The 26206-nt window shown below is 33.7% G+C and overlaps 1 protein-coding gene across 3 annotated transcripts in view; it reads right to left on the bottom strand.

The window, feature by feature from the left end:
• LOC125667348 (probable arginine--tRNA ligase, mitochondrial) overlaps window positions 1-16489 on the bottom strand; it is a 21612-nt gene extending 5123 nt beyond the window's left edge. The window contains exons 1-15 of one of the 3 annotated variants that reach the window (XR_007367146.2): window positions 15772-15837; window positions 8679-8788; window positions 8498-8573; window positions 8274-8366; window positions 7725-7816; window positions 6289-6428; window positions 5968-6044; window positions 5527-5611; window positions 5332-5405; window positions 4307-4407; window positions 2313-2420; window positions 1931-1991; window positions 1429-1511; window positions 885-1030; window positions 437-623 (exon numbers count right to left, since the gene is read on the bottom strand). Coding sequence is in view for 2 of the 3 variants with exons in the window: in XM_048900844.2 (XP_048756801.2) it covers window positions 437-623; window positions 885-1030; window positions 1429-1511; window positions 1931-1991; window positions 2313-2420; window positions 4307-4407; window positions 5332-5405; window positions 5527-5611; window positions 5968-6044; window positions 6289-6428; window positions 7725-7816; window positions 8274-8366; window positions 8498-8573; window positions 8679-8788; window positions 15772-15819 (1481 nt within the window). In the remaining variant the exon portion in view is untranslated. Of the gene's footprint in view, window positions 1-436; window positions 624-884; window positions 1031-1428; window positions 1512-1930; window positions 1992-2312; window positions 2421-4306; window positions 4408-5331; window positions 5406-5526; window positions 5612-5967; window positions 6045-6288; window positions 6429-7724; window positions 7817-8273; window positions 8367-8497; window positions 8574-8678; window positions 8789-15771 lie in introns of all 3 variants that reach the window. The other 2 variants (XM_048900844.2, XM_048900853.2) reach the window with 2 other exon arrangements.
• Between the last annotated feature and the right edge of the window lie 9717 nt (window positions 16490-26206).

The following is a 26206-nucleotide window of genomic DNA, read 5'->3' as shown; positions in this document are numbered from 1 at the left end:
ATCCAGTGTAGTACAATTCATGTGCACACTAGTAAAAGTAAAAAATAGTACAATTCATGTGCACACTAGTAAAAGTAAAAAAATAGTACAATTCATGTGCACACTAGTAAAAGTAAAAAATAGTACAATTCATGTGCACACTAGTAAAAGTAAAAAAAAAAGGGGGTAGCTTTCCAAGAAAGTACATATTAACAAAACTATACTTTTTGTCAAATGTACAATATTGATGTCAACAAAAATCATTGATGAAACCACAGTACATAGCTAAATGAATATTTTTCTGCAAGCTAACTTTAATAGTAAAATTTCAAATATCAAACAGTAAAATCCAGCATTCAAATATTCTGTGTTGAGGAAATGTTTTTGAATGCCCCTTATATATTATTACACAGCATTTTAAGCAGAATTTCAAGTAGAAGACATTAAACAAACCCACTGGCACAGTCTGGCATGGCAGTATTGTACAGGGACAACATTTCCTTTCCTCAGCTTCCAGCTTTTTGTGGTTTGTTCATCTGATTTCCACTTGTAAGGACGATTGTGATTGGATCGTAGATCTGTGTAAATCAGATGACTGACAGCAAGAGTAATGGCTCGTTGTTTCAGTTCTGCTGGGTCACAATCTAAAATTACAAGTCTGTAGTCTTTCATATCATTACTCCTATACTTGAAAAATGTTTCCTGAAAATCTTTCCACACCAAAATTAGGTATGAGCACAAGTTGAAAAGAATTTTTCAGAGTTTCAAATTTGTGTTAAATTAACCATAATGCATATCCTCAAAATGAAAAACAGCAAGTAAATTTCCAAAGCATTTTTTTTATGATCTGAAATTAAGAATTTAAAATTTTATCAAATAACATCACTTGTAGTGAGTAGACCTACCTTCCCTGGAGTATTGGTGGTCTGGGTTCTGCATGGATTCCAGCATGGATTCTGACAAGTCTTCAATGATATCTCGCAGCAATAAAACCTTTCCCTCCCTGGAGCTGAGGCCCTCAATTTCTCCAAATGACCGGTAAAACTGGACTCTGTTAAAATATAATTTGAAAGAGAAAAATGTAAGCATCCATTTGAAGGAATTTTTCCAAAAATCCACTCCTCTTTGGATTTCCACACGTATAAACCTCTCAACTCTGATGCCAAGGAGTGAAACCTTTCTTTTCAAGGGAAAGTCTTGAAGCAGGTGAAACATTATATAAGGATATTTATTAGACAAAACACAAAGAGAAATTTGTACAGATATACATTTATATATATATATATATATATTTGTCGTTTTTGCGTGTTATTTGTTTATGTAATATATATCTCTTGATAAAGACGCGGGTTGCGTCGAAAATTCGAGTTTTAAATAACCAACAGTGTCGTGGCCTTTTCAGTGTTTTTATATATATATATATACTATAGAATAATCATATGTCTTCACCCTTTGCTCCAAGATTCAGTAGGATCCAATATGCGTAACAAATTTAAGAGGTTTTCAAAGTGTCCAACTTGTCTCTGATCAACCTGAAATTACCAAAGTAAAATGGTACATACACAGTACGGTGTACATATACATAAAAATGTACATATACACATAACATTGAAATGTACAACATTAAACAAATCGTGTATAGAGGTCTTTGTTCACTATTACAGATTAACATCTCTCTGTCCCATAAATCCAGCAATATCACTATTAGAATTTTGATAATCTTGACTTTGTCCTTTCTAAAGCTTTAAATGCATTGATTTCTAACACACCATGAATCACTGTGTTTTAATTCAACATCATCATATCACAACAGAGTCTTGTCTTATGAGTATTTAACAAGTAAAACTCAAAGTGCTGTTCCAAACGGATATTTTAAACAATAATTTAAACTCAGTGCACATGATATCACGGAATGAATGAACATGGGATAAATATTAGATCTTATACCTACAATATACTGAAGAGCATCAATTCCAAATTTTCTTTTCCTTTCTAAGGCAGCAGCAAGGTCTCTGAATAAAGAGATGGGAGAAAGCATACATCATGCACAAAATTACATTTATATAGAGTGCATACATACAATGTACTTGTCTTCATAAAAAATGTCTTCACTCTAAAAAAATTTATATGAATTTTTGGAAACAGGGCACTCTCGCTAGCCGATTGTTTATAATCCACAACCCCCTCCTAAAGAGAAGCAAGCTACTGGTAATCCTAACAAAAATGTCGGCTGGTATAAATTAACAGGTACTGAAATTATGCAAACTGTCCATGCTATCATATGTACAATATTTCTACTTTAGATAGTGAAAGTTGTTCACAGACAGACACACCTTGTAATGTACAGAGAAGTTCCATCTTTCTTCTGTAGAACCACTTCCCTCCTGACCCCTGACCTGGGACAATTATACACCGCCATGACATGCTCAGTGGTGTCAGATCTGAAAAAAAAAATAGTACAATATTTGTTCTCTAGTTTTGGTGCACTGGAAAAATTGGGTATTTTTAGTGGAAGAAGGTGATTTGCCAAAATTAAAAGCACCAATTTTCAAGTAATAAAGATTCTAATCAATTATGCTAGCATTAAAGGGGATTCTGCCAAAAGATAAAGACTTACAACATGTGTTTGAGAAAAAATGACCAGATACAGGGTATCACATGTATAGATAAGATAAGATAAGTTTATTCCAATTTGGGGCCCAGAGGGCATAACAGTAAGACAGTTTATAAAGAAAGAAATTCAAAAAAGAAAGAAAGTTTACAACATTAACTACAGGTTACATAGACTGCAAACTGCATGTGGATGCAACATGTTGGGGAAACAAGTACATACATATATGAATTGCTAATCATGTATATATACAAGTAGATGGACAGTATTAGTATTATACCAATATATGAATAATAAACTAAAATGATTTTTGCAGTTTTAAAGCATCACTTCTTTTTCTGAAAGTTTGCACTAAATATTCACTCAATTTGTATATATGATCACATGATTTAAGTATATGCAGGACATTGGCCAAATACCAAATTTCTGGCACTTCACCTTATGCCACTGAAAACGCATAACATGCTTCATGAAGTACACATATGCTGGCGTGAAACTTCGCAGATCATGCCCTCAAAAATGAAATTTATTGTATACATGTATATACATTCTACTATCATTTCTGTCTGAATTCCCACCAATTAAAGTAGACACACTATATTTATTAAGATTCATATAAGCATTGTCCACAACTGCATCACATTCATAAGGAAATGGATATCATTACAAATGGTAAAGATTTTGAGGGCAAAAACATTGGATGTGTCAATATGAATGACACTACTGTTTCCTGTCAATAAATCGATATTAATAGCCTGCTTACTTTAATAAAATTCAAATATACACATTCCTATCAATATCTCTACATTCTTAGAAATATCTCTACATTCCTATGAATATCTCTATATTCCTAGGAGTATCTCTACATTCCTAGGTGTGTCTCTACATTCCTAGGAATATCTCTACATTCCTAGGTGTGTCTCTACATTCTTAGGAGTATCTCTACATTTTTAGAAGTATCTTTACACTCCTAGGAATAGCTTCAATAATGTAGCCCTATCCGATTTTTTTTATTCTGACGTTTTCAGGATAGGGCTACAATTCCATAGGATCTCCGTAATGGTGCAAAATAATTTTGTGAATAACAAATAATAAGCTCCGTGTATTAGTCCCTAATGTTGTTTACACTAAAAGGAGTACCAACTTTGTGCTTGGGCATGTCTATTAAAGGTGTTTTTCATTAAATATCATGTACAGCATGCAAAATTCTTCGTCTGCTCCGCCATGCTTGTTATCGCGAGATCTCGTAGGTGGATCTACTGAAAAACTTAAACATTGACAATCTGCGCGAAAATGTAGTTACTCGAGCCACTCTGACAAAGAAAGGCAAATCATATGGTTGCAGAAAGAATTTACACTCTGCTGTTCGTTTTTAACTTGATATTAAATCTAAACCTTTTAAATACCAACAAAATAGCTTTCTCCTCTGTACTTGTCCATTGATGTAAATACTACTTTATATGGCTTATGCAAATAACTCGACAATCAGAAGTTGAAACTTCAGTACATCAAACATGGCACACAAATATGAATCGAGAAATTGGAATGTATCAAAATTGTTGAAAACAGTAGAATTGCTGTATGATATATAAACATGACATTTTCTTGCTGATGAATCCACACAAATAAACCTGAACCATACCTTTCAATGCATCCACACAAATAAACCTGAACCATACCTTTCAATGCATCCACACAAATAAACCTGAACCATACCTTTCAATGCACCCTTTCTCTGCTAAGCGATCTATGACATCTTGACTCTTGTTGTAATACATGGACTCCCCTTCATAGACATCAAACTCCACTCCTAATACCTGAAAAAATTTTCACATCGAATGTGAATGGATTCTCTCTAAATACACTCTATGTTAATAGCTCTGTTAATTAGTTTGGCCCAATACTGTGGTGATCTGATGGTTGTTTCAATTCATCTGTGGACTATTTTGATAACTGAATTCTGTATGAAAACTTTTAGATTTGATGGAAGCAATTTTTATAAATTGCCAAGATTCTATAACATAATATTTTTGGAATATACTTTGGAGTCTGTACACAGATAAACAAAATTTTAAAGTTTCATTTGATGTTGGGATGTAATTTCCTATACATTGAAACATCATAAATTGTGTATTTTGTTGAGGTTTTAAAACTCATGAGATTGAGGTACTTACAAAATTTACAAAAATATAGTTATAAATTTGAAATTGAGGTAACCACGAAAATCGAACCCCAAGAATTTATGATATTCTATAGTATTACAGTAAAACATCATAATTAAAAACTTTAGGAATGAAGTACACAATAAAAAGATCATGATTTGCTATGAAGTACTTTATACCTTATTATTTAAATCTTAATTCAAATTTCACATTTAATTCATATTTGCTGCAAATATCATGATGCCACAATGCTTTTAAGTGCATTCATTTTATTTCTCCGCATAATTGGTAATGGTAAATGGTAACATTCCCAATGCAACAAAACTGAAAAATCAGATGGCATCAGTATCACCATAACTCCAAAACCATAGAGAAAAATCGCTGATGTGCAAATTCAGAACTAACCAATTTTCTACATCAATCAAATTTCACATTACAACAGAAATTAAATTCCATAGCAAAAAGAGGAGCAGACAACAGATGGACGACCAGGAAGTTACACATGTACAGGTACTTCATTATATAGTTTTGGCACTTTCAATAAAGGAGCAAAAATATTACAGGAAATCTCACACTCACCTTATAAAGTTTCTTATACTCTGAAATGCTGATATTTCGGAACTTCTCCCACAGTTTTAAATATTCTTTGTTGCCTAAGAGAAATAAAATATGATAACATGCGTATTCTATTTTCATTTGTGACAATATCGACACAGTCAACAGGATTTAAAATTACTACTAGCAGGTAACAATAAACAGTTTGAAATTGAGCACCTTCCTCCAGTAATCTGTTAATTTCAGTTGCCTGTGTCATCATGGTGGAGTCATTCTTAATCTCTTGGTTTGCTCGGACGTACACCTTTCAAGATTCCAAATTAAAGATAAAAAGTCAGCAAAAAAAGTCAAGCGTTTAGTAGTAATGTGACATAGATTGTATTCATGATGAATATAATGTGGCTAGTTTGTACTATGCATAATATGCACACAATGTTTTTCATACTGTAAAACATTCAACTGGTATCAATTCAATGATATCAAACATTTGAAACACACAGAGAAACTTGTCTAATCGTAATCCAGATGTGCTTCATACCAGACAAAAATCTTCCGACTAAACAACATTCAGAGAACATGTATTTTTACACAAGAATTCGATGTCTGGTGCTGGAACACTTCTGACATACTAAACAAGTTTTACTGTTTGTATATTATTACTTCACTTAAGTGAGCCAATGCATTTTCTTCCAAGGACTTTTCATCTCCGAATCTCTCATATCCACTTAACAAAACACCTGTCATAAAGAAATGTTCAATTAAACTTTTGTGGAGAAAAAAAATCTTCATTAATTTCAGTATAGATAATGCATTAACCAATATAACTGTGTACAGGTGTGGGTTGCATACATGCTGGTATCTGTGGTGAGTGTGTTTAACTCAGCATTAAACTTAGAGTATTCAATGTGAACGTCAAACGTGACCTTCCTCGCTTTTGAATTATTGTTCATCACAATCCCGAACTACTGGGAAATATCTTACCGAACTGAGTGCCCCAGTCTCCTAGGTAATTGACCCGCACAACATCATGTCCAGCGGCCTCATACAGATTACACAGAGAATTTCCTATAACCGTGGAACGCAAGTGACCCTCATGAAATTCTTTGGCAATGTTGGGAGAACTACATGTAGGAAAAGAAAAGGGAAATATTGGTTGTTCAGCTTTTTCTGATTTGATTTTCACAATGAGCTAGGGGTATTAAAATGCCTTATTTGAAAAGCAACTTTGCAATGCCTAAATTATTGATTATTATGTGTAGAATATTTCACATTATTGACTAAACCTAATTATACATGTATGAATATTTCACATTATTGACTAAACCTAATTATACATGTATGAATATTTCACATTATTGACTAAACCTAATTATACATGTAAGAATATTTTACATTATTGACTAAACCTAATTATACATGTATGTATTTTTTTACATTATTGACTAAACCTAATTATACATGTATGAATATTTCACATTATTGACTAGACCTAATTATACATGTATGAATATTTCAGTTAAGAAATGTACAGAATTTTAAAGATCACGGGCAAAAAGGAACCGCAATAATTCTATAGTACCCGTATTTTTAGAATGACAGTAAGCTAAATTTTATTCCATTTTTCTTTTTATATCAAATTGGGCTGACTACAATGATTTTTATTATCTTCAATATCTTAGAAATATAATTATTTCATATAAAGTGTCATCTGATGAAGCCCTATAAGATTATGATCTGTCAGAAGAAATTTTTGAGGGCCTTTAGCACATGACTACAGTTTCAAAAATCCATGTATATGTGTTTTTCGTATTTAATATTCCTTGCTAAATTTTGTTTTTCAGTTTTGATGTGGTTACCTTAAATCTTAGATCTTACAGAAAAAGCATCAAAATCTCTGACTTTGAAAAAAAAAATCTAATAAAATAATATATGTCTAGTTTGTGTCATGGGAAATTTTGATAATGATGGAAGCACAGGGTACGAATATGTAGAAATTACTCTCCAATTGTTTTATATCCCCTATGATACAAATTACAGGCATTCATTACTTATATTCATATTTTGTAATTGACATGTACTGTGTATAAACAATGAAATTCTAAAGTTTACTAATAACAGAACACGAAATTATAGTTTATTATTCATATATTGGTATAATACTGATACTGTCCATCTACTTGTATATATACATGATTAGCAATTCATATATGTATGTACTTGTTTCCCCAACATGCTGCATCCACACGCAGTTTGCAGTCTATGTAACCTGTAGTTAATGTTGTAAACTTTCTTTCTTTTTTGAATTTCCTTCTTTATAAAATGTCTTACTGTTATGCCCTCTGGGCCCAAAATTGGAATAAACGTATCTTATCTTATCTATAAATATTGTCAAATATGTTAATAAACAGAAACAAGACCTGAAATCTACGAGGATATTCAACTTTTTGCTTCCGAGATTTTCTGTTTTGCCGTAATGATCTTTCCTTCTGCACACTTCTCTGAGCACTTCCTATATAAAAAAAAATAAATCCAACAAATTAGCACATTACACAGCAGCAACATTTTCAGATTAAAGAGCATTAGAGTACCTAATTGTATGAAAATTGAGGTGTAGTAAAACTGCCTAATCCAGCACCAAAGCAGTCTGTTTCAGTGGACATTTAAACCCTGATTTTCATTCTCAGTTGCTTGTTCTCTTTGTTTTTTACACTATTTATTCCGACATATATTTCAACAAAAAAATTGTCTCCAACCTGTCAGATTAGACAGGTTTCACTGTATACAAGTTAATTCCCTTTCTGGTTTTTTTCTCGTTTCTTGTCTAAGTCCATTTAAACTGTGTTAAATTCACAATTCCATATTTGATAAACATGTTATGTTTAATTTCATGGTTTTAGCCATCAGTAAAAATTAGACTGCAATAGAGATCAGACTGTATATAGAGTTATACTGATGTGTACACCCACCTGCATAAACTCACGAGGATTCACCATGAAGTTTATGTCATTTCCTTTCCGACTGAATGCTATGTTTTCAAAATCATGACTTCTCTCTAGTATCTACAAATATTCTGATAGTGTTGTGTTAGATGTCAATGGTACATCATACATTTAATAGACATCATTTAAGTTACTCACTGCACATGTACTACAGCATAATGTCTTTAAAACTCATCATTTAAGTTACTCACTGCATTTTCTAAGTCTTTTTCTGATGTTTTAGTTAGCTTTTGTAGATATTTCCTATTCACACTTAACGATGGAAACCTGAAAATTTTATATAAATGAAAAAAATGTTTAATGCATCATATACATGTAGTGTAAATATTAAATGAACGCAAAACCTGTTTTTGATTAAATATAAAAACTTACTTATCAGTCCTATGTCGGTAGCTACTATGCTTCACAAGAAAATAAATTTCATTCTCTAGTTCTCTCTGCGAAATGTCAGTCTTACATTTTCTTAATATGGAATTTGTTATCTGAAATTAAAGAAAATGTCATTCTAAATTGCTTATCAATGGCAGGAGAGGAGGTTAAATTGCTTATCAATGGCAGGAGAGGAGGTTGAACAATTGTAATGCCAATCTATACATAGTGAATGAAATTAACATTAACCTCTTTATACATGAAATAAACAATAAACAATAAGCTATATAAAGGGGGGGGGGGGATAGTTTTATCCAGAATCATCGGATATTGCAATATTTGCATACTTTGTCAAAACTACTAGTATCCTAGAACTGAAAAATCTTACAATTTCCATTTTTGAAAAAAAGATTTTGATATTTCATGTCCTGAATATTTAATAAAGAATTAATAAGGATTAAAATGCTGGCAAAGGTAAGATTTTGTCATTTTCCCAGCAGATAACATATCAAAATCATTCGAAAACTGACCAAGAAAGAATAAGTAAGAATTTTGGGTCTGTTTGTTTATTGAATAAGTTGCATCCAAACTTCCTTTATTTCATTGTCGCGAACCTCGGTTTTGAGTCCACACACGCTCGATGGAGAGAATCCATGAGAAGCACCCGTGGGTAATCGATGATGCATTTATTTAGTTTCTGTATTTTCATTTGACTTTGAAATCAAAATCTGACTATACAGGTGACAACAATTAGTTTTTATTAGGACCCAGATTGATGCTGTTTTATTTATGACATCTCAGTAAATGATGAAACTGTCCTCATCCCAGCTAACAGACTGACATCTCCGAGTATGTACAAGCTTCATATTATGAAATAATGGACCCAATCTCTCTAAAACTAGATGTTAGATTTGCTCACATGCAAGCAGATATAACATCCAATTTTAATCAGACTGTGGAGAACTTACTTGACAATTTGGAGTATGCGTCATGGCTGCATTCGGTTTAGTTCTGATAAGACCAGGGAACATTAAGTGGCAGTAAATGAAATATACAGCATTCGTGATGTTCATCTGTTATAGTCAAAACATTTGACATCACAATGAAATGGGTGGATGCTAACTCAACGCCAGTCTGATAAAAACCAGCCCTTCAATCTCGCTTCCCCTTTTTTCTATGTCCGCTCGTTGAGAGTCTTATTGAAGGTCTGGTTTTAACCAGACTGACTCAACGCGGATTGAAAAGATCTAAGCAGTCAAAACATTTGACGTCACTGGGCATCTTCGAAGCTTTTCACTGCTTATGAGTGGATACATTTTTCAGCAAGGACTGGGGACTTTTAAATTGAAAGCGCATGTGTTGAAATTTAATTTAGTGGGTTTTTTTATTAATGTATATCAATTATACAATATACACATATAATTCAACACAGTCTTATTCATAACGATGAAAGTGCTGCTAGTTCTTGCGATTAACTTTTCTTGCGATAGCAATATAGTATGCCTAAATATGCATGAGAAATGAGGACAGCTTTTTTCGTAAATCGAGTTCCATATACACATACAGCATTTTCTTGAAATGTTAACTGTATAAATATGCTTTAATGAGTATACGGGTCACATGCGTGGTTGCATTAAATTTTACATAAATATTTTTTCGGCCTATTACCCACTCATTGTTCTGTGATCAGCTAGATGGATTATAAAAATTTAACTAATAATGATGTTCCTCTTCATTCATTCAATACTTTATTCCTCCTTGCAGAGAGTACATTAGAAATACATATACTACACTGATGAATCATATAACATATATGAAGATGAGAGAACAAAGAAGAAAGGAAAGAACATTACACAAGTACATGTAAATAAATAAAAAAAGAAAGAAAATATGATGTACAAGGGACTCGGTATAGTACTAACTTTCACTTTAGATTGCAAATGCTTCTTTTGTATTTGGTAAATACTTTTACTAAATAATTCCCACCCAAGTAGTAGCTGTTTTTCCTCCTGCTCTGATAGTGGATAGATTGGGGCTTTACCTAACATATAAGTGGATTAAAAATCAACTTAGAAATTGGAATTTCAATCCAATGTTTTCTAGGGAGTCTGTGCTGAAAATGTTCCCACTCGTGCGCTTTGATAAGGTTAGATCTTTTCCATCAATATCATGTGTGGTTGAATTAGATTTTAAAAAGTTGATCTTGCATAAATATTTTGCACCTAAAGTGGAAGCTAAATGTTGAATGAAATCACAAGAACTGCAGTTTTCGCGGGCTAATTACCCGCTCATTGTTTTATGATCAGCTAGACGGATTATCAAAATTGAACTAGTAAATATGTTCCCCTTGGTAATCTCTTCTTGTTTTAAAAACGTTTCACCAAATGTTTAACATTATAATTCATTAGTACAATAAGAATAAAACTAAGTGGATTGACAATCAATTTAGAAATTGGAATTTCAATCCAATGTTTTCAAGGGAGTCTGTGCTGAAAAATGTTCCCATCCATGCAAGGCGATAAGGTTAGATTTTTTCAATCCGTGTTGAGTGAGCGTCCACGCTTTGCATTGTGATGTCAAATGTTTTGACTAAGAGATGAACATCACGAATGCTGTATATTTCATTTCTTGCCACCTTATAGAATAGAATAGATTTATTTGCCAATCATGGTCCCACTGGGGGTATAACACAGATACAAAAAATTAGCATGATTTGTAAACATACATGAGGACAAGAAAAGTCACAACAATAGAAACAATATGCAAAACATATAAAGAATAACTACATAGTCTATATTGTAGGTGAGGCAAAGTTGATGAGCAATTTGAATTATCTCCCTTACACCAGGAAAACAATACATATGCATGTATATGATATACATTATATTCCGAATCTACAAAAGATATCAAGGGACAGTGCTTTAGGATATGCATGTCTCAGTAGTAGAACTATTCTGACAGCATTCCTCCTCATATCTAATATATATCAGCAATTCAATAATACACGTATCATATAAAATAGAGAATGGGGAAAAATTATGTTCAAATGTTGGAGTACATGTAAATAAAGTATTGAATAAGAAAGTTTAGGTTGCCAGTCAACAGGAGACATCAAGGGACGGTGCATTAGGAAATATACATAATCCTTGTCAAAAATATAATGTAACTTGCATAGAAGGCAGCATTCCTCCTCATGTCTAATGTAGACAAGCAACATAAGCACTATCAAATATTAAATAAAGAGTAACAGTTCAAAACAAAATTATTCAAACAGTCATAATAAATTATATAAATTGATATAATATTCTTAAGATTGACTCATTTTCATTTGTAAATAGCCATACAAGCTTCTCATTGTAATCGAGGTTAGGGAAGTTTTCATTGTAATCGAGGTTAGGAAAGTTTTCATTGTAATCGAGGTTAGGAAAGTTCTCATTGTAATCGAGGTTAGGAAAGTTCTTATTGTAATCGAAGTTAGGGGAGTTTTCATTGTAATCGAGGTTAGGAAAGTTCTCATTGTAATCGAGGTTAGGAAAGTTCTCATTGTAATCGAGGTTAGGGGAGTTCTCATTATAATCGAGGTTAGGAAAGTTCTCATTGTAATCAAGGTTAGGATTAGGAAAGTTCTCATTGTAATCAAGGTTAGGAAAGTTCTCATTGTAATCGAGGTTAGGGGAGTTCTCATTGTAATCAAGGTTAGGAAAGTTCTCATTGTAATCGAGGTTAGGAAAGTTCTCATTGTAATCGAGGTTAGGAGAATTCTCATTGTAATCAAGGTTAGGAAAGTTCTCATTTTAATCGAGGTTAGGGGAGTTCTCATTGTAATCGAGGTTAGGAAAGTTCTCATTGTAATCGAGGTTAGGGGAGTTCTCATTGTAATCGAGGTTAGGGGAGTTCTCATTGTAATCAAGGTTAGGAAAGTTCTCATTGTAATCAAGGTTAGGAAAGTTCTCATTGTAATCGAGGTTAGGGACATTGGTGCATAATTCTGAGATACATTTTAAGAAAATTTCTCTCATTTTTAAGTTTAGTGTATTTAAAAAGAAAATGTATTTCATAATCTATCTCATTAACAGGTTGGGAACACTTCCCCTACAGCAAAATATTCTCGCGAAAATGCAATTATCCCTCTCTAGCGAGAGTAATTATATCCTGTACAACAAAGAAAAACACCCATGGAGTACATCTCTTTGAGTTTCACATGAAAAGAAGAAAAAGTGCTAAAACGTCTGATACTTCTGTAAATATATTAAACAAAACAAAAGCACCCATGATGCGCATTGGGATTTCAGACTGTTTCCCTCTTATGCAGCAGCTTTGATATGCAATTTGCCAATTTCTTGACTGTATTGTCAATCTTATAGAGACTTTTCACGTCATGTTGAGTGTGAGTCGCACTTAATATTCAGCATTGCAAGGAATTTGCCATTATTTTCAATAAAGACACCAAAACACCTGTTTATGATAATGTTTACTTTCTCGCTAAAGAGGAATAATCGCGTTTTAGCAAGAAGATCTCACAATAGGGGAAGTGTTCTCAACCTGTTTAAATCACTTTATGTTCCCCGGTCTTATATACACTCTCAGCTATATTTGGCTTGTTTGTGATATTTTGACTAACGTCTACACCGGTGTAGGCATCAGTCAAAATATCAAGACACAATAAAGCCGCAAATTTCCTAGATTACTGTTTTGGCTGAGCTCACCTCCGTGGTAACACCGTCAACATAAAATTTGCTAAAAGACACGCACGTTTGGAAATATACTTGTGTCTCACAGGCACTTGTTTCTGTAAATGACTTATGACCTCTGTATACTAATAACAACACAAGGTACCTAGCTTCAAATGACACAGAATGGCACCCCCTGAAAATGTCGGCCTTTTGAGCTTCCAGGGAATATGCTATGTAAATGTATTTACTACTGTTGTATTGTACAACCATTCAACTTAAAAACCATGTATGACATGACTGCATTCGTTGCCTCTTATCGCCGAAAACTGCAACAAAAAATGGATTTTCCGTTTTATACCACGAAGTGCTATGTACTGATACCGCACAGAATACGTGGGCGATTTTGACTGGCTAGCACACTCTTCTAAAATTACGTTTGGAATTCTTTAAGAGTTATTTATAGAAAGATAGAGCATCAGAAATGAATTAAAAATAACAGGCAAAAGAATGATTTTAATGGTGACCATTAACCACAATTGATCTTATTTTATATAATTTAGTTACTAACATTAGTGGGGAAATGCTACAAAAAATAAAGAGGACTCCATCCCCCCATATTTTTTTCCACAGACACCTGATAACTATAATCCCCCCCCCGCTTCTGATTTTTTTTTGCGGTGACAATTCCTCCAAAATGTGTGGATTCCTTGTCTCTCTCAACCCAATTTCGATTGATGTAGTTGTTTCATGCTTTTCACAAGCTTTAGAGATTGGCCTTTTACTGGACTGGTATAATATAGAATATACTTATTATAAACAGTATAAGGTGTTTAAGGCTTACAAAAAAGCATGTTTACGATTACATAAATCGAAATTAGGATGGAATAGACGGGGAACCACACATTTCGGAGAAATAATCGCCGCCCCAAAAAATCAGATAGGGGGGAGGGTGTCCATACTTCAGATGCCTATGAATTTTTTCATATCGGCACAGATCCGTAATATTAGGGATGCGGGGGAGGGGGTTCGCCGGAGAAGTTGGATGGAAGTTGCCCATGGATTGTTTAAATTTCCTGACAGACAATGATAAAAATATGATAGTCATGATAAAGACCTTCAGAACCTTAATTAGTGTGTGCAGGGGGGGGGGGGGGTGTTAATATGTGTTCGTCATTGTTGTCTCAATTTTTTTTCCCTCAGGCTGGGAGGGGGGTCATTCTTTGCTCCAGGGCTTCAATTCATAACTTTCAAGCTTACATGCATTAATATCTTCTCATTCACTACTACATAGTACTATCAAAAATAGTGGAGGGGCCATTCTCGCAATAGATCTTCATTTACATGCATGAAAATAACAGTTAATGTTAAGGGTTGGCCAGTCACCTCCGAAAAAAATTGATATGTGCCTGCAGCGTTCTTGGTACTTATGGCGGGTTTCATTAAAACTTCAATATAACAACAGGTACTTGCCACATCAATACATACCACAAAGTCAATAACACATCACTAAAAAAAACTTTCCTTGCTCTATTTTGCATGCTTCCAAATAATCTTTTATCTGTATTTTCTCTTACTTTCCATAGATCTGCATGAAACATGCAATTGGCAGAAATATTTCTCATACTTGTTAACGAAGTTGTATTTACAATAAGTCATAATTTCATTATTATCTTCATCAGAAATGATTCCGACACGAAAATATTTTTAAATCTCCACTCGGGAAGTCTTAGCTTCTATCTTCTGATGACATGTAAAATCCCAAAACGTACGAACAGCTTGGGTTTTTTTGAGTAACTAAAAATAGCGTACAGCGTCTTCAATTCAAAATTTTTATTTTGTTAACAAAGCAATATGTTCAAGATTTTTTGGTAATAAACATCGTATCAATTTATTGTGATAATAAAACAATGAAACTTTATTTTTCAACACAACGAATATACAATTTTCATTCTGTGCGGTATCAGTACATAGCACTTCGTGGTATAAATCGGAAAATCCATTTTTTGTTGCAGTTTTCGGCGATAAGAGGCAACGAATGCAGTCATGTCATACATGGTTTTTAAGTTGAATGACTGTACAATACAACGGTAGTAAATACATTTACATAGCATATTCCCTGGAAGCGCAAAAGGCCGACATTCTCAGGGGGTGCCATTTTGTGTCATTTGAAGCTAGGTACCTTGTGTTGTTATTAGTATACAGAGGTCATAAGTCATTTACAGAAACAAGTGCCTGTGTTGTGTCTCTATTAGATAGAATGTTCTATCGTTAAAATGAGGGCCTGTCCCGAGACACAGTTAGATTATTCTAACTATGTCTCTATTAGATAACTTGTACAAAATCATTAAAATTATAAAGTCACGGAATTTACACCATCTACGTGCTGGTATTACCAAAGAGATCACTGAACATTTATGCATTACCTTTCTAGAAACCAATTTTTTTAAATGTGACATTTTTTCAATTCTCATGTAATGAGCGCAGACATATTGAAATGACCCGGATGTATATTGAACGCCTATCCCGACTTTGTAGCACCTTCACGCAGGAAGGGGGGGGGGGGGGGGGGGATTTGAGCGTAATGACAGGATTACCTTTCCCATCTCCAGTAATATTTCTAGTTCAGAATATAACAGATCACAAGGAGAATTTTATTCATAGGGAAAGAAAACCAACAGATACATGTAACTGAACTGAAACACCGACATACTGTGGCATAACTTTTATGCGTTTCACTTATCCTCGAACATGGGCCAATGGATACATAGCTCCAATCTTTAAGTCTGATGATCCAAACAACCCTTCAAATTATAGAGGAATCACAATTACTAGTGCTCTTGGTAAACTATTCCACAGTATTTTGAATTGTAGATTAGACAAATTTCTTCATGATCACATCATGATCTGAACGTCATTCTCAAATGGGTTTTACCAAAGCTGCGCGAATATCTGATCATTTATTGGTGTTAAAATTTCTGACAGACAAATACTGCAACACTAAAGAAGCAGGATTCTATGCATGCTTTACTGATGTCCATATAATGCTTGCGCAGCAATTGAACACCTTTTTATCCATTTCGTTTCGTTTCGATACTATTTTTTAAAATGTTTTTATATAGAAGCTGATGAAATAGATATGACAACTTTGTTTCTTTGCATTGATAATATTGAACCGAAAAAGGCGTTAAATTGCGCGATTTGAAAGTCATCCCTATGTAGGCCTACATGGAATGTACATGTAAGTAGATGAATCTTCTCTCTTTCGTTGAATATGGAGGAAGACAGTTTCAAATCTTTACTAAGGAAAATAGATGATTCAGCTGCCCAGAAGATGGAGGAAGAAAAGATTTATTACGTAGCTGAAATCAGTCCATGCATGTAACATGGTGTACTCGCATAAAAAACAATTTTAAAGAGGAATGGAGAAAAACTTGGCGTCTGCAAAAGTATTTATGTTGGTTATAAACTTGACAAATCTATGACAATTAACAATTCAATTCTTAAAAATAAGCTTTAATAGTAGTAATTTAAGTCTAAATGTACTGTACATAATGTATATCTTCCAGATAAAGAATCTCTATAAAAACCTTACTAGGCTGAAGCCAGCACTAGCAGTCACTAACCAAGCAGTCAGTAAGAAAGTTCATCAAAGTACTGCGAGTACTCAGATGGAATACTAAAAAGTAACACATAATAAATCAAAATTGATAATTTTTCAAACAATTAATCAACAAATTTTTAATTACCGAGTTTCATACTTGAAGGCAATTGAGCTCACCTGAAATTTTCTGACGTTACATCACATGGGGGGATAGTGAATATTAATAACAGATTAATCTATGAAGAGTCCACTAAACGAGTATGCAGGCAAGGAAGTGGACCCCTAGGACTATAATTTTCCGCCCTCTGTTTGGGGCTTGAGGGGTAACACCAAACGGTCAGACCACTTTTCAGACCTCTCTAATAAATGACTAAACAAAACTGATAAAGGACTAAAGAACAATGAAGTCAAACATATAGAACCTTTAAAGGAGTCAACTGTATAGGCCTTTAAGGGCAATTAGGATCACCTGAAAGTTCCTATTTTTACATCATGTAGGTTCATAATGAAGGCTAATAACAACGTAATCTTTGGAGAGTCCGCTAAAAGAGTATATAGGCAAGGAAGGGGACCCACAAGGCTATCATTTTCCACCCTCAGCTTGGGGCTGAAGGAGTACCACCTGGGTCCTCCCAAGGGTGGGGCCACTTTTCATACCTCTCTGATAATTGACTATAAAGTGTTGGAATAAAACAAAACTGATAAACGACCAGAGGACAATCAAGTCAAACATATAGAACCCGATAATGGGTCACATACGCCTTTAAGGATAATTATATTGAGCTCACCTGAAAGTTCGTGATTTTATATTTACATTTGCCAATGCACTTCCATATATGACAGTACTGATGAAATTGAGATTCAGTTTCGTGTAACATGAAGTTGGTCACGTGATCAGTCTTTTCTTGCGTATGAATACAATTACCGCTTCAAAAGTCAGTTCCTGTACTTTCACCTGGCTTCTTGCTTATGCAATGCAGTGGGTGGGTGGGGGTGGGTGGGTTAGACACACACACCCTTTCGCCACAAATTTAAATAATAGAAATAGTGTGAGTAAAATTTCAGATTGGCATCCAAAATGGCTGAGTATTTTTTGGCTAATACTTGACTTTCACACACACCCTTTCGTAAACCCTGGATCCGCCACTGCAATGACATCATAACAGAAACAAACGCAGCAGGATATTTATACAGAGTTTATTTTATAAACAAACAGGAATTTCATCAATTTATAAAACAGAAACATTAAACATACCGTTCTTTTTTTCATTTTTAAAAGTTTTAAATACCGTCTGCAACCATGCCTAGATATTGCAAGCTTCTAAATTAAAGTTCTATAAGCCTATTTACTTTATGATGATAAGTTAACCTGTTGTTTCCTGGCAACTGCCATCAGGGCTATGACTCGGCATGATCATAAGCGAGGCTGGTTTCGAGGCTCGAAAAATTATGTTCATGTCAGGGTATCGGTGCGAGTCTTTATTAAAATCCTACAACAGAAATCTCTCAAGTGAACAAAAAATCCGTCAGTTCATTTTTATTTTCTCTTACACACACTGGAGGTAAATAAAAGAAGCAACCTACCTGCACTTTGTCTAAATCTGTCCTACTGTCTCGAATAGTTTACTGCACGGCTACAACCGCGGGTCCTAACGATGAACATGACGTTGTTTCTTTCCAAAACCTGACTAAGAGTTTAGCGTTAACTTGACCCATCATATTCTCCATCAATTCTCTCAGATCCTTTGAATTTCTGTCGAAATCTGTGTTCAACAATTACGTTTTCAATTTTGTAGGCTAGACCAACGCCAGTTTCTTCATCGCTGATCGCGACCAAACCACATCACGGATGTAGTTTACTCCGCTCTTCTTGTCTTCATTTCAGTTAACTTTACGCTCTAAATTACCTTTATTTTGCACCTGTTTCGTCTTTTTTTAACCTTTTCAATTAAATATCTAAATCTTATATTCTCTTTGATATTGTTCCTGATTTTTTATTGGTAAAACTCTAACAAACAATATTTTGTGTTCTACGATCGTTAATTCGGTCATCTGCTACATAATCATGGAAGCTCCGTAAGAACACAAATCAAAATAGAAAATATAAATATAAGAAATAAGATATCATTTTTTAGTGTTACTGGGATATGACATGAAGTTGGTCACGTGATGAAATCCTATTGGGTGTTATAGGATTTGATCACGTGACCAACTTCATGTCATATCCCAATAACATTCAAAAATGATATCTTATTTCTTAAGGTGGTTCACTACATAGTTTCTAAAACCAGTACGAATTGATTTAATTATAAAATATATAATGATATACACTAGGTATATATACCAAAAAGGCAACAACAACAAAAATAAATAGAAATTTGGATAAAAACATGATTTTCAAAACAAAACAAAAATCATTTCAACACATATGAACAAAAGACTCTGGTGGATTTGAACTCGAGATCTGCGGTTCACCAGCTGCCCAATGCTTTAACCACTGAGCTACGATGATAGACAAACAATTGGATCGATACAAATTATTTCACAAAACATTTAAATCGCCATCTTGTGACGTGGTGTCATACAGAGTATAAGCTTTTGTGTACAATGTAGTGAGCTACCTTAAATATCATGGTAGGGTCATAATGGAGGCTAATAATAATTTAATCCGCTAAAAGATTATGCAGATTATTATCTTCCACCTTCCGTTTGGGGCTGTAGGGGTACCACCTGGGGCTTCCCAAGGGTGGGGCCATTTATCAGACCTCTCTAATAATTGACTAAAGGGTGTTGGAATAAAACAAGATTGATAAACGACTAGAGAACAATGATGTCAACACACATACAGCCCTTAAAAGGGGTCATACAGGCCTTTAAGGGCAATTGAGCTCAGCTGAAAATTTATGATTTTACATCATGTAGAGTCATAATGGAGCCTAATAGCCATTTAATCTTTGAAGAATCCGCCAAAAGATTATGCAGGTAAAAAAGTTAACCCCAAGAGCTATCATTTTCCATCCTTAGTTTGGGGCTGTAGGGGTACCACTTCGGGTATCCCAAGGGTGGGGACACTTTTCAGACCTCTCTAATAATTGACTAAAGGGTGTTGGAATAAAACAAGATTGATAAAGAACTAAAAGCTGATAAAATCAAACATTTAGAACCCTAAGAAGGGGTCATATAGGCCTTCAAGGGCAATTAAGCTCACCTGAAAGTTCATGATTTTACATCATGTAGGGTCATAATGGCGGTTAATAACAACTTAATTTTTGAAGAGTCTGTTAACGTAAACAATTTGTCCGAATAACAATCCCTGTTTACGATCCGCTCCTTTTCTTTACAACCCTTGGCTGCGTTAGCACGGTTTTCGTGACAACAATTGGATGCAGGTCAAATCCTCTGCAGAAAGCGTGTTACGTCAGAACACGGGTAAGACGAAGTCCTGAATGTGTAAACAATTAGTCATTGTCTTCAAAACTCTTCCATTTAATAAGATTTTCATAGTCTCCATACAACATGGTGGTGTGTAGACTGTGCAATGAGGCTTTGCCTACGAAAAAAAAAAGTTTATTGATTTTAAATGATTTACATATAAAACAGTGTAACTCACTGACTGCAGCTATTTTTAGATTAACAGCACACAAAGTGTAGTTGAAAAACACATTTTCATTGGTTGAACATGATGTAAACCAAACAGTGTGTTTTCTCCATCCGCTAGAGGACGCCACTCAAAGCTACGAAAATCGTTCTAACGCAGCCAAGGGTTGTAGAGAAGCGGATCGGATCGTAAACCCGTGGCTAGTGAAGATGAATCTCTCGTAACGAAGCCAATTTCTATCAATTAGTCAATTTCCCCGTTTCATTTTTAAAATTCCCCATCACCTGTATCAGAGACATTTTATTTATTATAATCACCGTCTGCTTGTGTAATGTTGTTTGTTTAACATTAAATACCATTATTGTACATCAGATATAACTGTGCTACTGCATATTACATTTGTACAGTGTCTGTAAATTACCTCATGGCTGCCCCCCCCCCTAAAATTTTTCAAACTTACCGTAAATCGTGGTATCTTGTTTAGAAAAATGTACAAAACAATGTAAGAAGCAATAACTTCTTCAACTCCCGGAGAAATAAATGACAAAATCTATTGATTTCTTGAATTACTTTATTGGGAGAACTTCCAATGTAATTTTTTCCAAAAACCCTTAAAATTTGCGTAATTTTATTAAGTTCACATCATAAAAAATGATAGAAAATAGTACAAAAGACTAAATAGGAGATATATTTCAAGCCCTATAAAATCTGTAAAATACAGGAGCTTCAGGGGATTTCGCTCCTTACACCCCCTGTCTCATAAAGTGGCGCCCCCCGTAACCGCAATTCCTGGATCCGCCCCTGGTGACGTTGTTGATATTATTTTTGTGATTATAAATAGTTGTCTTGTATGCACCTTTTCCTGGACGTCAACCAAATATTCAAGTCGTATCATTATCCGTCTCCCGTCTTGTTTTCAGTTTTCAAAAGTCACCACACAAACGTCTGATACAAGCAAGGCTGACTAAACTTGAAAAGTATTGTTCTGATTGGTGTCTGAAAGTCAACTATAAAAAAAAAAATAACCCTAAAGATGTGGTTTTTAACAAAGCCGGTCGCAATATTAAACAAAACTTTTTATTTCATTTATAACATTATTGATTGTATATGGTATACGGACAGAAAGTCACAGGACAAAAAGTCACAAAATCCGTAGGACAAAAAGTCACAGGACAAAAAGTCACAATGATGACTTTTGATTAGATAGGATAAAAAGTCACAGGACAAAACGTCACTGGACAAAAAGTCACAAAAATGCTCACTAAAGCTGTTCAGAAACCAGACATTTCTTACAGGGGATGGGAGGTAGAAGGGAATACATGTCATCACTATTAGTGTTTGTTTTGCCACATTTAGCACTTTCAGTTCATTATTAGATGTTCATTATTAGATAATAAGAAAGGAAAAATCATTAACTTGTTTATATAGCAATTATTATATAATAGTTCACTTCTTGTTTTGACAACAATCTGGAGTGAAAGGAAACCAACCATAATTCCACCATCAGATTTTGTTTTGACAATCATTAATATGTAGCATACTAAACCAAATGATCATAAAGTTTATTTTTATTTTATCCCAATAAAAAAATCTCTTTTTAAAAATCAAAATAATATTTTACAATAAATATGATAAAAAGAATAACAATTTTATAATTATTATCAAAATCTCATAGAAAATATAAATGTTGCATATATATTTCCTTAAACTTTACAAAAAGAACAGCTATGTTTTAAAATATATATTAAAAAAATCAGTACTTTTTATTTTCTTATAAAACTGTGACTTTTTGTCGTGTAACATTTTGTCCTACTTTCATAAAATTTCTTATTGTGACTTTTTGTCCATGGTCATTTTGTCCGTGACTTTTTGTCTGTGACTTTTTGTCCTGTGACTTTCTGTCCTACATTCGAATATATAGCTACAAATATCTTGGAGTTCTTTATTTAAACAATGTTTTATTCACCAATAAGTGAATGGGGTTGGGCAGCAGGCATAGTCTATTTCAACCCTCTCCCTACATCAAGGTCACAATGAATCAAACACATATACGTGTACATTAATTTGTAGATATAATAATTGAATAAGATAAAATGTATAGGAAAAAGAGATACAAATATATTATATATGTTTAATTCAATGTTAATTATACTCCCTTGATATTTGTTTGCGATATTTCTTAATAACAACATATTGAAACTATTTCAAGTACTTTATATATTATCCCTGAAATCTTTATCTGAAGTCGCATATCGCTATCCAAATCCCAAAAATATTTGTTTACTATCATACCTCCCAAGTCCGACTAAATGAAAACGTTTCAACCAATTGATGAACAGCTTACAAGTAAAGGTGACTTAAAAAAAAAATTATTTTGTCATGACAAAAATGACTTGTGTACATAAATGAATTTTGTCATGACAAAAATGATTTGTGTCCACTGAAAGATAATTTTGTATAACATTCGTTTTGGTCATTACGCAATTGAAGCTATCATTTATACAAACATAGTTTTGTACAACAAAAACGATTTTGTTATGACAGAAATCAATTTCGTCTTCCAAAATTCATTTTTTCTCACAAAATTTACTTTTGTTATCTAATTTGTAAATTAAATAACAAACGTCAATTTTGTATGCAAATAAGTTTATATTTGCATACCTGATTGACAAAAATGAATTTTGTCAAGAATTTTGTCAAGACAAATATGATTTTTGTCCAGTCAAAAATGATTTTTGTCCACTCAAAGATAATTTTGTATAACAAAATTCATTTTTGTCATTACAAAAATGAATTTATCATAAAACAAGTGTGAATGACATATTTTTGTAAGACAAAAGGGATTTTGTTATGACAGAATTCAATTTCGTGTACACGAAATTGATTTTGATTACAGAAACATCAAATCCCAATCGGTGCCCCGTGCAATGTATGTGAAAAAGAAAAGATTATACTCCACATAATGACGTCCAGGTGTCTACGTATGGCTTCAAACTTTATGAGATCGGTTGTTTGGTATACATGTAATAAACAAACACCCCCAAAAGGGGTCCAGATTGAGTGCCCTCCAGATCGATGCATTAAACAAACACCGCGAACTGAATAGATGCCCCGCGTCAACACCCTTACGCTCTTAAACAGTAGGCCTATAAAAAGTTTATTTCCCTCTTAGACCGAACTATATCGACCGAAGGCAACAATCCCAGAATCTATGTAAGTAAATAGATTATTACTATTATTGTGACCAAGGATTGCATTAGATCGTTCAATATTTGTCATCCTTTCTAACTAAAAGGGAGTTAATTGATGTTACCGGTCGATTAGCTACGAGCGGAAACAAATATGAACTAACTGAATACGTTTTATGGAAGGTGACATGTCTAGCCCAAATGTACACATATAAAAATTATCATGGTCTGCGAAGTTTTGAAATAATGTCTCTGTAGACCGTCTGAATCGATACTTACGTTACTGTCGCCAAATCGATGTAACCGAAGTTAGACCTAATGTTTTACATGATAATTCCATTTCCGGTTATATATACCATATTAAATTAAAAATATACAATGGCGTCTTTAGCAAAACGTTCTTTTTAAATGAAACTGCATCATCCATAGCGTGCTACACCATTGAATACGTTTGTCGCCAATGTTAAAATGCATACATTATCGCTTGTTAAAACTTGCCACAATGCTGCTAACAAATGGACCTAAAGGTCAAAATCAATCCATTATAATCGTATTTAAAGCTAGAGAGATATCTCTCAAAGAGAAAGAAATATTTCTCTAACGTAAAGAGATATTTATCTAGCGTAAAGGGATATCTCTCTATAAATGTAAAAAGTTAGAGAGATATCTCTTTAAACTTTCAAAAAGAGATATCTCTTTAAGTTAAAGAGATATCTCTTTAAGTTAAAGAGATATCTCTTTAAGTTAAAGAGATATCTCTTTAGGACCCCACCCCCGGTTATCATAATGTCTTCTCCCTGTTACATTGCCATTAATATGATGCAACCCTATTTTTAAACCAATCAAAATACTTCTAGTGTACAAATGGCGGAAAAGGTTGAAGAGGTGGTTGGGGCAGGGACCTATAGTTAGTATATAGGTCCCTGGTTGGGGTAACATTATCAAGTGGGCGAGAAGCAATATCCAGTCTAGCTCGCATATTTCATCAATTTATTGTCTTTGTTTTTTGTTACCTGTATACACTTCACATGCGGAAAACGCAAAATATTCGCCCGGATTACAGAGTTGCTTTGGCGGGCTTCCGGTTTAGGGAGAATTCCTTAAGTATTCAAACTGATCAAAAAAAATATTGGAAAAGGAGATCTCGTTCTCTTTGAGAGATATCTCTTTTTCAACAATTAAAGAGTTCTCTCTTATACTTTGAAAGATATTTCTCCAGGAATTCAGAGAGAGAAATCTCTTTACGTGAAAGAGATATCTCTCAAAGTAAAAGAGATATCTCTCAAAAGGAAAGATATATCTCTCTAATTGAAAGAGATATCTCTTAAAGTATAATATATCTCTTTAAAAGAAATCGCTAAAAGTAAAAAAAATATCTCTCTAAGTGAAGGAGATATCTCTTTTTAGAGGGATATCTCTTAAAATTATTTTATCCCACAAAGGAATGTTTTACCAAAATATATACATAATTACTAATGAGATAACACTTTTAAAATTCACTTATACAGTCTTAACCATACACACAGAATGTTCTGCTCAACAGCAAGTACATAAAATGCCGGACTTTTGAAACATGGCCTTTGAAAGCAATTTCCCGCTATGCAGAAATATTAATGAAGCATTAATATAGTACATTGACACTTCGGCCCAACAACACTTCGGCTCGAATGTAAAATAAAGATACTCATCAATCAATTCCTTTGGTTTTTAGCTATTTTGTTTTCTTTTCATCATTACATTGATTACCTGTTTTTGTTGTAACTGTGTAGAATCGATACGACTGAAGTGAAACCTGGTTAAACGCGCTAATTGTCAAAAAAACATGCACGGTTTGGCACGCGCCCTTGTGTACCCCCAGATAAGTATGAATCGCTAACTATGAGCAGTTGCACGGTTTGGCACGCGCCCTTGTGTACCCCCAGATAAGTATGAAACGCTAACTATGAGCAGTTTGAGGGAAACCATTTGACATCCATGTCATATCATTGCATAACATCCCTTAGCTGCTTTTAGAAAAGAAAAAATATGTCGGATGAGACGATGAGTTTCATTATAAAATAGTATTTATAAATATGTATAGGTTACCATTTTTCGCCAATGAATATATGAAAATTCAATTGAAAACCATGAACACGACTTAATCATCCACCAAAAAAGTCCTTTTATGGATAAATGCATTCAAGATATTTCGACTCAATATTTCTACGGAGATAACATTTCGAATATTATCTGGAAGATTGTTTCGTCTGATACGTCAAATATTTTGTTAAATATATACACATTATCTTAAAATATTTTAATATCCATACTTAATTTTAATAAATTGCGGATATTGGTGTCGATATCGGCAGGGTGTGTGTGACGGGATGAATTATTTATTTTCAGCATGATTTAGGTCTTATTATTTATTCCCGGGTACGTCAAGGCCAGATTAATTATTCATTTTAAACAACAGTTTAGTCACCAACTTT

Source organism: Ostrea edulis, chromosome 1, assembly GCF_947568905.1.
Source record: "Ostrea edulis chromosome 1, xbOstEdul1.1, whole genome shotgun sequence".
In the NCBI taxonomy this organism is placed as follows: domain Eukaryota; kingdom Metazoa; phylum Mollusca; class Bivalvia; order Ostreida; family Ostreidae; genus Ostrea; species Ostrea edulis.
Note: the sequence above shows the minus strand (reverse complement) of the source record. Positions and strands in the feature narration are given on the sequence as shown.